The sequence below is a fragment of the Syngnathus acus genome, chromosome 5, assembly GCF_901709675.1.
Source record: "Syngnathus acus chromosome 5, fSynAcu1.2, whole genome shotgun sequence".
NCBI lineage: Eukaryota > Metazoa > Chordata > Actinopteri > Syngnathiformes > Syngnathidae > Syngnathus > Syngnathus acus.
In genome coordinates, this window is record NC_051091.1 from 6,958,407 (window position 1) to 6,972,442 (window position 14,036).

The following is a 14,036-nucleotide window of genomic DNA, read 5'->3' on the forward strand; positions in this document are numbered from 1 at the left end:
AGGCGTCATTAGTTTTGGTTGCATAATTCTACAACTTGTGCGGGGCATCTAGTTCAGGTTGTACCCTGCCTTTCGTCCAAAGTCAACTGCGATAGGCTCAGGCACAGCCGTGACACCTGTGAGGATGAGCTGAATGAATGGGTGGGATTATACTACGATAGTCTGCTCTAAATCAAACAAGACAAAACTTGTGTCTTTAACAAACACTTGCTTTGGACGAATGACAGACTTCTGTCTCAATTCAGTATCAACTTACAACACAAAATGTTTCCACACAAGCATAACAAATTTGAATAGGGTGTGTGTAAACCTTTACACTATGTATAGGGTGGGGGGAAAATACCTGGTCATGAAAAATTTGTATTAAATTCCAGATTCCTATACCATACATAATAATTCTTTAATACTTCAGAAATGCAAAATCAAATGGAGTCATTTCAACCCTGCACTAAATTTGTTAGAAATAAAAATGATTTGATTGTAGACAGTTTAAACATTAGTATTAGCATAACATTCAATTTGTTGTTGTTGTTGTTTGTTTTAATAGAATCGCTTCTCCTAATGTCTGTAAATATGGTTTGCTGTTTCTGTTTATAGATTAATGCCTATGCCCAATTTCAACCTTGATAAATATAATTGTATTATATTTGGACTGACGCTAATTACACAGTATGAGTGTGTAAAGTTAAAACATGTTATTATTGCCGCTCTTTCATTTGAACCTTCATAGACCAAACTGTTTAGACTTCATCTGTGTAAACTAAAACTGAGTTCAATGACATTCAACAGCCCGTCACAGTTACCAAAGACGTAGTGAACATTTAGCAATGTTAACAAATCCCCTGTGTTGTACCACACCTTATTTCTTTGGGATGTTTTGATCCTCAACGAAAGTGCACTTTGAAATGACTTAAGTTTCCCCTATGTTTTGCAAATTCATTGTGCTTTTCTTGGCTAGGCATCAACGGCACTCTAATTTGCCCACGCAGCCTGCAGGTCGACCCGAGTGATCCCAGCCAGATCCCGATGCTAAGGTGAGTCAAACACCTGGGAGCAAAATGTGGTGAGTGGACATGTTAAGTCAGGCTAGTGTTGCTTCAGGTACCTGCGCTTGGATGGAAATCAACTCAGCCCTCCCATACCGCTGGATGTCATCATGTGTTTTAGACACCTCCACTCCATCGTTATTTAGGGAAACAACTTTGAGGCAAGGAGGCGTGCACCGCTGTCACACGTGCGTGCGCTTTGTGAAACTGTCTATGACGTAGTACTGCAAGGTTCCCCAAATTGCATTAACTTTCCAGGTAGATATCTACATAAGGAGTTGCCTAATAATATTATGATGCACTTTACTGTTTATATAAATGTATCAGTGCTTATTGTATTGTGTTGTTGTTTGAAGAAAAAAAAATCAAGACAAATGCTTGAAAAGCCTGAGAATACAAGCGCATTGATGGACACACTTCACATATGTAGTTAGTATGTTCATAAGTAGAGCGGGAAAAAATAACATTAAACGTTAACTACTGTGTAGTTGGAAGTGTCCTAAATGTGCATGCATTTTTCACGTTATTCCAAGTAAAATGTCATTATATTCTTTTTTCCTTGTGTAAAGCTTTGTACAAATAATAATTCAATGAATAAACATTGTATTGTACCTTCTTTTATTTAGAATTATTGATAGAAGCATTGGAATCTTTTACGAGTTTTGAAATATGTGAATAAGTTGGATTTAAAGATTCTTTGGTAACCACCTTATAATATTGATAATAAAACGGGTTCATTAAAAATATATGTACTACACTTTACACAAGCTTTCTCTTGTTCTCTTTGAGGTAAACGAAAGTGTGTGGTTGCAAAACAGGTATGACGGGCGGGAACAAGTGCTGCGTGGGAAATAATGACATCACTTGCAGCTCAACAAAAACAGTCATGTTATGGCAATTATGAAAGCAATTATCAAGAGTGTTAATAAAGGCTCAGTGTTGAATTTAAATATTCAGTCATTCATTCCTGAAATATTAAAAGCTCAACTGTATGGAAAACATATTTGCTATTATTTTGCTTTCAACTACTGTAGATTACAAAACACTGGCAACTTTCCGGGCATACCCACTGAAAACATGGGTGATCAATATAAATTGTCTGTTGTGTAATTCAACAACCTTAAGCTACATGGGGCTTTGGGCATGCCTCCACTCAGGGTCCGCCCTAGCGTGCTCACTCCCCCACCCAAGTGTAGAAAACTTTAGGGGGCGACAAAAAAGATAACTTGACAATTGGTGGTGGTGGGCGAAAAATATCCTGCCTCCACTGGCGGAGCTAGATGGGGGATGCGGGGGCACTACCGCTCCCCTGAAATATACTTGCAAAAAAAAACAAAAAAACGTTTTTGTTTCTTTAATTTATTTGTATTTTATTAAACCTACAAATGTGTCCGATTATTTTGCCGGACCCTGTATAATTCATCTTCATCTGCATTTTCGGAAGGATTTTGGGAGTTTGTATTAAAATAAAAAAACGGTTGCTTTGTTGACACCCTGAGCCATTTTGGGGGTTGTATTGTAAAGGTAGATTATTTCCATTTTCCTTACCAGTGGCTACGTCACTGAGGTTAAACGTTCTTGCAAAAAACTTAAAACCATCATTAATTTAATTATAAGTATTGGGTGGTGATACTTAATAAAACCACAAATTTATTCAAACTTCTGCCAGGTTCTATTCTTAGGCAGAGGTAATTGCACTCGGCTCTAGACACGACAGAAACTATTAACCAAACAATATGGTTGCGTAATAGAACAAATGATTCTTCCAACTAGTGGAGTCGCCCTCTGCTGGCCAAGAGAAAAAACTGCAGCTATTAAATGCTGGCTGGATTTACAAACACAATGCAGCTGTCTCTCTTCTACAAGGACATTATAATTACAATGAATATTTGTCATTGTTCATCTGTTGTGTGGTGTGAGATAATGATTGCAGACTTTATGAAATAAACATCAATGTAATTGAAGGCTCTTTTGTGTTTACAATGTGTCACAATACTTTGTTGTGGTTTGACGAGTAAATTAAATGCAAAAATGAAGGAACAACATTGAAGCTGGCAGAGGGCCAAGACTAGTAGCATTTCAATCCACACTTTCAGAGAGATGGAAACCCTGCCATGAACCAGTTTATTGATGACACCTTTCTCCATGAGAATTTTTGAAAAATGGAATTAGCAGTTTAGCAAATCCACTGGGTGTTTCCACTCCGAACTTGTCTGACTACAGTAAAGTCCCAAGACTGCTTTATAAAAAAAATATTTTAAATGGATCCAAAAAGTATTTGATAATATCGAGCGGGCTATATTGTGACTAATTTCAGGCATACCAAATATATAAATAATTGCATTAAAAAAAAGTTGGCTTTGGATCATTTTATCTAATGTAGTGGTGGCGTTATTCTGCCGAACCAGAACCAGATTGATGTTACTGTATGAATGAGTCATTAAATAATTGTGTAATCCTGAGGGAGCAGGGGATTTCTAATTGATGTCTCTTTTTAAAAGACAATACCTGTTTCAACACTTCCTCCTAATCTGATTTTTGAAATGCATGGAAAATACTATTGCTGCCAAAATCCCCCTGGCTGGACTATAAGAGGCAACAGGTAGCATGGAGGAACACAGACACAGCCAGCCTTGGAATCTTCTCCAGAGTACAGGTGAACACACAGGTGAGTGTGAACACAGTGATGGTGGTGGGTCGCTGCAGATTCCATGACAAGATTAGACAACTTCATGAGATTAAATACTGTAGTTGGCACAAATGAATAACAAATTTGATCAAATTCATTGAAAATTTAAAACCCCAAATTACACTTGCACCACAAAATACACAGCAGTGGTAACCATGAATGACTGATTGTAATTTTGCACTTCCTTATCTCCTGTCTCTCCTCCAGACAACCACAATGTTGACAAATTTGCTCTACTTCTCACTCTGCCTCTTGATGGGCTTTGTGACTAAACCTGTGCTCACCTTCACGCTGACCAACACATGCACCTTCAGCGTCCACAAGTCGGAGCTACGCAGCTATTACTCCGAAATACGTCCGCAAGCGGTACGTTTGCCACCAGCACTCCGAGCGATGACATCAGGTGGCAGGTGTGGATATTTAATCCTATCTCCTTTGGATTTTATATTAGATGATGGAAGACACTGAGATGCGAGTGAGGATTCTCAGCCCAGAAGCAATGAGAGAAGTTCAGGTGAGTCTAATTTGAGGTCTGACTGTTGCTTAAAAGGGAGTTCCTGATAATAGTAATACACAACATTGGCATGGGACTGTTGTGACGTAACCTTTGGGATCTCCTTAGGAGGATCAGACATGCTGCTTCCTGCGCCTGCTGCTCCGCTTCTACGTGGAGAGAGTGTTCCGCAACTTTGTCTCCAATCAGCCAGAGGGGCAACGTAGCGCCAGCGCCCTGGCTAACGCTTTTGTCATCATGAGGCGGAATATAAACAAATGTGTAAGTGTGCTCATGAGCATTGATTTTATATCCTACCGATGAGCTGATTTGACCTTTTTCCTCACGACTAAGACAATTCAGGGCTATAGTTGCAAAGAATAGGAGAGCATCTACTAGTGTGGTCAAAACTGTGCACTAGTTGACTCCAAAATGTGCATGTTTTTCCAGTAACAACTCATCCAACCAACATTACTTAACTTACTTTACTTCTCCCAGTCAAGTAATTAGATTACTGTTATTCTAGAAAATCACAAAAAGTGGCCCTGTATATTTTCTGTTTTGTCTCTGATGACACATATAAACAGCCATGGAGGAAGGAGAGAGATTTGTGTTTTCAAGCGGGAAAAAATTCAAAGTGTTATCTCGCTTCAATAACGCTGAGTCCACAAAAAACATGGATTGCATTCAAGATTAAAGACAAATATTGTGACTGCAGGAGGTCCCTAAATTTAAATCCATCAACAATACTCACTAACTCCGTTCAAATAGATCTTGGCAGTGAATGAGTTAAAAATGGCAAATTTACCAGCACAACATTAATAGCACCGAATTTATGACAACAGAAGGACAATGAATGAATACGCAAACGGCTTGCTCATAAACGTGTTGTGACGGGGAATTAACGCCCCCCCATCTTCTCTCCTCAGCACTGCGACTGCAATGAGATCACGCACAAAGCAATCGACTCGCTACAAACTGAGTATGACAAGGTAAATCAATGTCTTTTTATTTGCCTTATGACTGATTGTATGCAACACTGACCTCCACTAACAAGTCAGGCAAACGTTTGTTGACTTGGATTCTGAATATAAATGCATCATTTCTACTTCAATATTCATATTGTAATAGGTCTTAACCTACTTCTCTGAATGTGATTGCATCAACATTATTCAAGTTCTCCATCTATGCCTTTGTTGTTTCCCAACCCAGCTGGACACCAGCAAGGCGGCGATAAAAGGCGTAGCAGAGCTGGACACACTACTGAATTGGATGGATGAAGTGGACAAGACATCAGGCACGCAACCATTATGACTGCAAAGGTCACTTAAAAGTGACTTTTGACATTTCTGCACTTTGATCAAGTATCTCCGTGTACTCCAAACAGTATGTGTTTGTAGGCCAGTGTAATTGGGCCAAATTATTTAAATGAATTAATTATCCAGTGCCTACCATTTGTTGTAGATAAATGAATTTTTATATACCTGGGGGGTGAAATGTGTTTTTGTACATTTTCATTAATATCACAAAAGATTCTGATGATGAGCATTATTGTTTGCGCATGTTTTTATAAGGGTTTGGAATATGAATTGAATGTACCTGTTGTTCTATTATGTATCTTTTCTCAAAGTTTCAACACAAGTGAATAAACTATTTTTTATAGCTACTCTAACAAGTTTTTTCATGACACGGCAATTTTTTCACACAAGGCCGATGGTAGTACTTCAGGGGCACAATGACCAACCAAACTTACCACGAGATAACTATATGTATCTCTGTGGCAATCCGCTCCCTTTTTGACAAGAAATACGGATGGCTCACAATTATCTTGATACAATGTTCAATTCTGAGAAAACGTATTCTACAGTATAGCCCTCAAGCGAAACCAAAGCATGACTGAGCTAAAATGGTTCACACAGTGCAACCACAACCACTTGATTCAACACGTTACACAGGGTAGTGCAAACATATATTCCCACGCACAGAGAAAATACTAAATGACTTAAGACCTCCGCGCATACATACACAACTCCATTGGATCAACAGAGGGTGCTAAAGTGCACTGTAGGCTCTTCTGTAAGTACAGGTATTGACAGAATAGGTAGGGATAGATGGATAGATAGATTGAGAGAGATATAGATAGTCAGCAATTATCACATACAGCAAATTTTGTATTTAGTGAGTGTGCCTCCTCCATTGTTCGGGAAACAAGCCGATTGTGTTTACTCCCACAAAGGCGCAAACGCCGGTTTATACCGTGAGTGTCTTAGTGACCTAGACTTGGGTTGTCTGGGACCAGTGTTGGGACCCCTAAAAAAGTCAGCTGTAAAGGCAAAACAACATTTCGTGGAGTTTTCTAGGAGTTTCTTGATGCACGTGTATCATGACTCACAATGTATTGCATATGTGTTCCTGGAGTGTTTTACCAAAATTTACTACTGACGATAACAGAATTATCACAACAAAACCGAGCCTTTGATATAGGGAACAGTATGTCTATAGACACCCACGGCACCTCTGTGTGACCTCAAACGTTACGTTACAGTCACATTTCCCAGAACTAAAATTTGTAGAATAGATGAATGGCCATTTTTAAAAAACAGTCGTTTGGTGACTCACTTACTCGGTAACCTTGAAAGAAGCTCGAGGAAATGTTGAGAACTTAGTGGAATAAATAACCATAACTTTCAACATATAGCAAAGGTGCCAAAAAAATGTGATTAACTCAATCAACTCGATAAATATTCTGTAAATAATAAAAGACAAAAATAACTGAAGATAGTTTTATGCATGTTCTTAAGTATGTTTACATGAATACATTAAGGGCTCTATTTTCCTATATTGTTGCTTTGTAACTACTTTGTCGTCTGAAATCTACTTTATATTTACGAAACATATGCACAGACAATTGCAACCGTGATGCACGAGAAGGTGGAAAGCATGCAAAGCACATCAAACCACACTTGAGGGATAAAAGTTGGCAACCACAGTGTTTAAAATGTTTAGTGACGCAATCAAGTATTGCCATTCATTTTCTGCATCACATATGTATATGCCTATGCACGTGAGTCACAAATTCTCAGCTCAGCAGATTTACAGACACAGAAAAACCACGACATAGCTTACCTAAAAGCATATACATAGGCTCTTGTCCAAAATGAGAAAAAAAGTGATTTTTGTTAAACATCTTCAAATTTCAATTTATAATCAAAACTTTATCGCCATTTGGAAAATATGACTTGAATTGTAAAATATACTCTAAGTGCAGCATAGAATTTTTAACTCAGACCAACCATATTAGATATAGTTTGAAATTAAGAAGAATGCGTTGGAGGAAAATAGTGTGAATCACTATTTAAAAATGACTTCATAAGGCACGCCAACGCATGAATTTACACGAGAAAAACTTCTCATGTTTATTTATCTTTTATTTTACAACTTGAAAGGAAACAGAGGAAGCGTCCAATATATATGATGAGTCAGCAACTCGTTCTCACACACACACACAATTGAAAATTGCTGGTTGAATTGACAATGGAAATAGATGGTCAAGGTCTCCTTCCCACACTTAGCCACAGTGCCACTGCACAGTCAGATTGAGAATTGAGTAAGTGAACGGCGTAGCATAATGTTGCGCTTGTGCTTGTGCACTTAGCCGAGCAGAAACTTTTTTTCCCACCAACTGCGTGCCATTCCGAAGCAAATCAAGATTGATTCAAGGCAGAGCCACTGAATATTTTTCAACGACCAAGTCAGGGTCTTGCTCTCGACACTTGAACTAACGGAGAACAGTAGAATACAGGTTAAAAATAATTATCTTGATTCTTTGAGTATTTACATTTAAATCTAAATATTTTGAACGATTATTAGATTACACCACACTGCTAGCTGTTACTCTTTGTCACTGTTTGTGTACTATTTCTATTTAATGTGTGACTCAAGTGTCAGCAGGTTATCTAACATTAACTTGACCCAATTGAGACAAGCTGTGTGAATGACTCTTAGCACCGCTTCAAAATACCAAAGTTACCCAATTGTGATCGTGATAGATGGACAGGGGACACGGGACACAAGAACGGGACATCCCACAAAGTACAAAATGAAAGCATGTCTGTTTGCTTCATTTCTAATAAAGTAGAACCTTTTAAATCTGAGCAGAGTCCATTGTGGGTGCTGGTTAACCTCCTGATTTGTTTAGATTCCACAGATTTAGCTCTTTATGGAGCCAACGCTTGCTATCAAAACATACTTACAGGCAATGCTTTAAGAAGCAATATAGAATCGTTAACTTTTACACAATTACACTTATAATTGTGTTAAAGTGATATACTGTAATAAAAACACTACAGAGCAATCTTTTAAACATTAATGATGAATGCAATAGAAATTGAAGCAATTTTCTAATCCCAACTTTTAAAATGAAAAGTCTAAACCAAAAGTGTCAATTAATGCATTTGAAATCTTAACACTGCCTATGAGAACAACCAGACAGTGGCTATATTACTAGCATCAACTTACCTCACAGAACTTGTTTGTCTTCTCTTGTCACTTTCAGTAAGCATTGGTCACTCTATCCTTTGGTGTTACTGTTGCAAAACGAAAGAAAAATTACAAACATTACAAACAGTGGCGTAGCCAGGAATTTTTCCAGTAGGGGCGCGCGCCCACAGGAAAAAAAATCGAACATCACCCACGCCTTTCGCTGATCGCTAAAACAACATCCGGGTCCGGGAGGCAAACGGTGAATGGATAACATCGCGCACATAGAATAGCGCAAGCACATTCGCGCAAGACCGAAAGAAAAAAACGGCATGAAAATGAAGAATCGAAAAAGCTCGATTTTTTTCAACCGGGGCGCAGGGAGTCCTAACCGGGGCGCCGCCCCGGCTCGCCCCGGCTTGGCTACGCCATTGATTACAAAAGCAAAAGATGTTCAAATTTCATTCATCATTATATCACCTCTGTATTGACAAATTTTAAGTTTGGTTGCAATGTGAGGGTTCAGTTAATAGTACATTTTTGAAACATCTCATTAATAACGCTGAATGGAGTCGCACTTTTTGCACATTTTTCAACATGACTTGATAAATTGTAAAAATACTAAACCAAGACAGTTGTCAAGTATGTAAATCCAAAGATTCATCAAAATGTTAAACAAAGTCAGATTTTTACAGTATGAGAAAAATATATAGAGTGATCAGATTGTTTTTGATTTTGGGCAACTGACTGACAATTACTGGATGTTAACTGTAGCCAAAGTCAAGTCTGTTCAAAATAATATTGTAGAAACGTAGAAATTTCAACAAAAACTTACGCCGCCAAAACGACTTCTTGTAATTTTGAAATCTAGGGACACCCCAACCTCAACCCCCCCCGGACATTTCGAGAGGAAACTCATTTACAACAACCTATGTAATGGGTGGAGTAGCCTATGTGTAATAGCCTATACGAGTCTGGGGTGGGGAGGGGGACTTTCTCGTGTGTTTTAAGCAATTCTAAGCATTAAGAATTTTTCCCCCCATACTTCCCACTCAGCCCAAATTTGCCTATATAATAAGAGAAATAAGCATCCACTTCCACAGGGTCTCTCGACTGAAAAGCCCAAAACAACCATCCAGCATCATGCGCACCGGCTGTCTTTCCGTCCTTCTCTTGTTCCTGACTGCACAGTTGCTCCTCGGCAACGTGTGCTGCAGTCCTAAGTGCAACAACCAATGTTGCCGCTTCGTGGAGAGCTTCCCCGGCAGGCTTCGAAGGCTGCGAGAAGACTACGTGCAGATCAGGGATTTTTACGTGAGTACGAGACGTCGATGTCCGTGAAGACAGCATCGCGAAAAGCAAACCCCCGCACTTGTCTGACGCGTTGTTTTATTTACACAGGAAGCTAACGATGACCTGGACACTGTCCTGCTAGACCAGACAATCGAAGACTCTTTTAAAGTAAATTCCTCTTTTTTTCTGACAAGTGTTTTACATCTGAGCTTGGTAATCATCAGCACCATTAACAGTTTCTGTTTTCTGTACTCAGACGCCGTTTGCCTGCCATGCCATGAACACTATTCTGGAGTTTTACCTTGGCACGGTTCTGCCCGCAGCCATCACCGGGGTGTCGGAGGACACTAGTGAGTTGAGACCTTATGTGGAGTCCATCCAGCTGATATTTGATGAGCTGAAGAGAGATGTCACCAAATGTGTGAGTACAGCATGTAGAAAAATGCGTCTTTTACGCGTCTATTGTTCTTTTACCAATTCGTAATCAGACTCGCACGTTCGTACTGAAAAATTAATAATAATAAAAAACAACCAAATGCATTTTTATTGTCACTTAAAAAAGACAACTCAGCTAGTTATAAAACATTACACCAGCTAATTTTCATATTACAAATTAACTTCAATAAGGTCCTGGATAAGGAATATCTTAATTCTCCGAATCAGTTACGTCATAAAGTTATTGCCCCCCAGTTCATGTTCCAAACTGTTGCCGCAATATCTCATTCTATTTAAATGAACGTTTTTAAAAAGGAAAAAGGACAAGTACAAACAACTGTTTTCAAACATAGCTGAGAGTAACTGTAAAAAGTGGCGCAAAAATAAATATTCAAGAAAAATACAGATACCCGAACAATTCACCAACACTGATTTTGGTGGGCCAGCATTAAAATAATAACTAAAAAAAAGGGTTAGGAATCATTTTTAAATAGATTGAAGTTCAAATTTGAGCATAATGTAAATTTAATATTTACCAATGCATGGTACGTGCTAGCATATATAACATTGGCTGTGCTTGTGTATTGAATTTATTGCACATTAAGGCAGGATTAATTTATTTAACATAATGTGGTAATTAGGTTGTACAGTGCATTGTGCAACACTGAGCTAAATTGTTTTCCATGTTATTTCGAGTTTCAAAGATAAATGTCATAAAACGTGTTTGGATAAGTCCCTTCAGCATTGAATCAAAAGTCCCATCCTAATTGTGCGATAAATCACTGACGCTCCAGAAGATGAGCCACATGCATCAGCAGCATGACCCAAAAAATAAGGAAGAAGTCACTGCTTGTGTGGCTCACTGGAAGGAGCATGACGCATTGAAAAAAAAAATAAGACGTGTATTATGTGCATCATCCCGTTCTTCCAAAAGGGGAAGTGAATTGGAGCACGCATTTGTCAAAGTCTGCAGATATGTTAAATAACACACTTTCCCTCTTCTTTGTGTAGAGGAAATACTTTGGCTGCCAGAAGCAGTTTGACGTCGTCAAACTGAATACGACCTACACTCAGGTGAGTCCACCTGCATTGCGCAATCATGCTAGCACCAGCGGCAGTTTTAATTTTTCTAAAGCCAGCTTTGTGTTTGCCCACAGATGGAGAACAAAGGTGTGTACAAGGCCATGGGCGAGCTGGACGTGCTTTTTAACTACATTGAAATATATCTGGCTTCCAAACGTCTCAAGAACCAAGCTGTGTCCTTGTAAAAAAAATAAAAAATAAACTCGCTAACCCTCATCAATGTGAACTTGCTCATCTCAGGAAGAAATTAGATTAATATTATTTTTTTACCACTTGACAACACAGTATGTGCCTATGAAAAGCCTCTGCATCAGAATCATATTGTATCCAATGTGCCGGCTGAAATATTTATTGTTTCAATGTACTTTTCTATTTATTTTAAATGTGTAACTAATAAAGGATTTGCCACCATGTAAAGCTTCCTTTGATATTTTCTGTGCACGTATAAGGAGGACCAAATGACTCACTACATTACACCCTACATCACTGCAGTCGAGTCACGTTTAGCGTAAAGCCAAAATGCTGCTGCACTAACCTCAAACGTGACCTCGATCTTCCACTTACCAGCAGCAGCACCGCCGCCGCCTCACCCTAATTTAAACTTACCGTAAGTGGAACTCTATAGCCCTTGCATATGCAATGGTATGCCACTCACGCAAGGTTAAACAGAACAATCGTAATTAAAAAAACACTTTCCTAATGATTGATTTGATGACTGAAACCGAACTGGTTTTATTTCGACCAAATGTAGTCAACATATGTGTCAGTCAACATAGTTGAAGATTGAAAAACGTTGTGAAAGTAGCAGTGGTGACTGAGATGAGACTGACTAGCAGATGATGGAGAAACGATAAAACCTGCGCATGAGGTTTCTTGGGAAACTATTTGCCACCTGTCTGTACTGATAATACTCAAGCTGATGATGGCTGATGCTAAACCGTAGTTTTCCCTTTTACATTGTAAAAATTAGTAAGACGTAAAATAGGATAGCAACCTCGAGCTTGAATCGTTAGAAAACAAAAATGTTTCGTGGGTTTCTGTTTACAGCTCACTACCTAATAACATAATTTCAAAATATGGCAGCCATGATACTTTCAGTCATGGATGACATCCACTATAACTATCCAGGAAAGATGACCATGGCATGACAAAGCTGTGTTTTAAGGGGCCAAAACTAAGTAGAGCAAGATTCACTTCTCTGTTAATATATCAGTGTGTAAAAATGTGGCGCCTTCATTGCTTCCTGACAATGAAAATGAGGTGGTCAAGCGAGTAACTAAAAGTAAAATAAAATATCTCTATGAATCGATTGAGATAACAGCAAGAAAAAAATAAGTAAAACCTATTGTAGATTAATTATAAAAATTTGAAATGAAAATGTACCCTTTACCTTTTGGTGAGATGCATGTATTCAAAAGAAGACAAATGACAATGAAGTTCAATTTGAGTTATTTGTCCAGATATTTGAAGTTTTGTGCGCACATTACGTGCTGCCATATTCACAGCCCGTTAAACTTACGATTCAAAATATGACCGAGGACCTAATTGAAGAAACCGGAAAGTCCAACGATTAGGATCCGAATTTTGCAAAACGTGCTAGCAAAAAATGTCTCACTTCTTGGACTACTTAGTCAAACGTGGGTCACGCTGCTTCCTGCGTGAGCAGATATGAATCATAGGATGCGAAGCACAATGGCGCACCGCTGCAAATAACGTGACATAAATACAAAGGTGTGTCATTCACTGGCCACGTGAAACACTGAGGTCATTGAAACAGTTTTGAGGCTGACATGAGACATCGAAACAGATCTAAAAATGGACCTCTTTGAAAACCACACCCCATCCTCTGAAAAGGGTTATCTGGGAAAACAGAAGCTATGTATATCAAGTCCAGCACATTTCCTTTATGACACAAATGTGTACATTTCCTGGAAAAGAAATCTTCAATATTGAATGTCGGAGAAAAAAAAAAATGCCAAGCACAAAATTGCTCATATGTATTGAGTCATATCTGTTACATGAGCACTGGACTTTTGGAAAGCTGCATCAGAAAAGAAAAAAATTGTGGGGACCAACAACCTTTTTGGATTTTTTTTTGCACTTTAAGAAACACAGGTCAACAGACATGACTCAGTCATAACGTTTGCAATTGGCAGGTTTGGGATTTTTTTTCTGAGATGGCACACTCGTGACAAACGTGCCTTTAAACACGAGTGCTGGCTGGAATACACATTTTTGCGTCGTAGAGCATACATGGCATTCATCTTGATAAACTTTGAATTGAAAATGTAAAAAAAAATAAAATACATATACTATACACACACACACACATATATACATATATATATATATATATACACACACATACATACACACACATATATATCCATATATATATATATATGCAAATGTATGCACCTGCCTACTTTTGTTCAAGTAATGATTGCACACTTTCTGTAAATCCCACAAACTTCATTTCACTTCTCAAATATCACTGTGTTTGTCTGCTATATGATAG

The 14,036-nt window shown here is 38.4% G+C and overlaps 4 protein-coding genes across 6 annotated transcripts in view; 3 read left to right on the plus strand and 1 right to left on the minus strand.

The window, feature by feature from the left end:
- LOC119123625 (proline/arginine-rich end leucine-rich repeat protein) overlaps positions 1–1,996 on the plus strand; it is a 5,759-nt gene extending 3,763 nt beyond the window's left edge. The window contains exons 6-7 of the mRNA XM_037252877.1: positions 959–1,034; positions 1,102–1,996. Coding sequence (XP_037108772.1) covers positions 959–1,034; positions 1,102–1,192 — 167 coding nt within the window. The 3' untranslated portion in view covers positions 1,193–1,996. The remainder of the gene's footprint in view (positions 1–958; positions 1,035–1,101) is intronic.
- fmoda (fibromodulin a) overlaps positions 1–10,410 on the minus strand; it is a 27,676-nt gene extending 17,266 nt beyond the window's left edge. For all 3 annotated transcript variants that reach the window (XM_037252881.1, XM_037252880.1, XM_037252882.1), the window contains exons 1-2: positions 10,302–10,410; positions 8,747–8,814 (exon numbers count right to left, since the gene is read on the minus strand). The gene's annotated coding sequence lies outside the window, so the exon portion shown is untranslated. The remainder of the gene's footprint in view (positions 1–8,746; positions 8,815–10,301) is intronic.
- Positions 3,389–5,859, plus strand: il19l (interleukin 19 like). The gene is made up of 6 exons (XM_037252907.1): positions 3,389–3,714; positions 3,943–4,101; positions 4,187–4,249; positions 4,358–4,510; positions 5,158–5,220; positions 5,441–5,859. Exons 2-6 carry the CDS (start codon positions 3,952–3,954, stop codon positions 5,540–5,542), a joined length of 531 nt encoding a protein of 176 aa, XP_037108802.1. The 5' UTR covers positions 3,389–3,714; positions 3,943–3,951; the 3' UTR covers positions 5,543–5,859.
- On the plus strand, positions 9,742–11,734 carry il10 (interleukin 10). Its single transcript, XM_037252904.1, has 5 exons — positions 9,742–10,021; positions 10,109–10,168; positions 10,257–10,421; positions 11,447–11,509; positions 11,593–11,734. The coding sequence occupies exons 1-5, from the start codon at positions 9,851–9,853 to the stop codon at positions 11,701–11,703; spliced, it is 570 nt and encodes a 189-aa protein (XP_037108799.1). The 5' UTR covers positions 9,742–9,850; the 3' UTR covers positions 11,704–11,734.
- Positions 11,735–14,036: the final 2,302 nt, after the last annotated feature.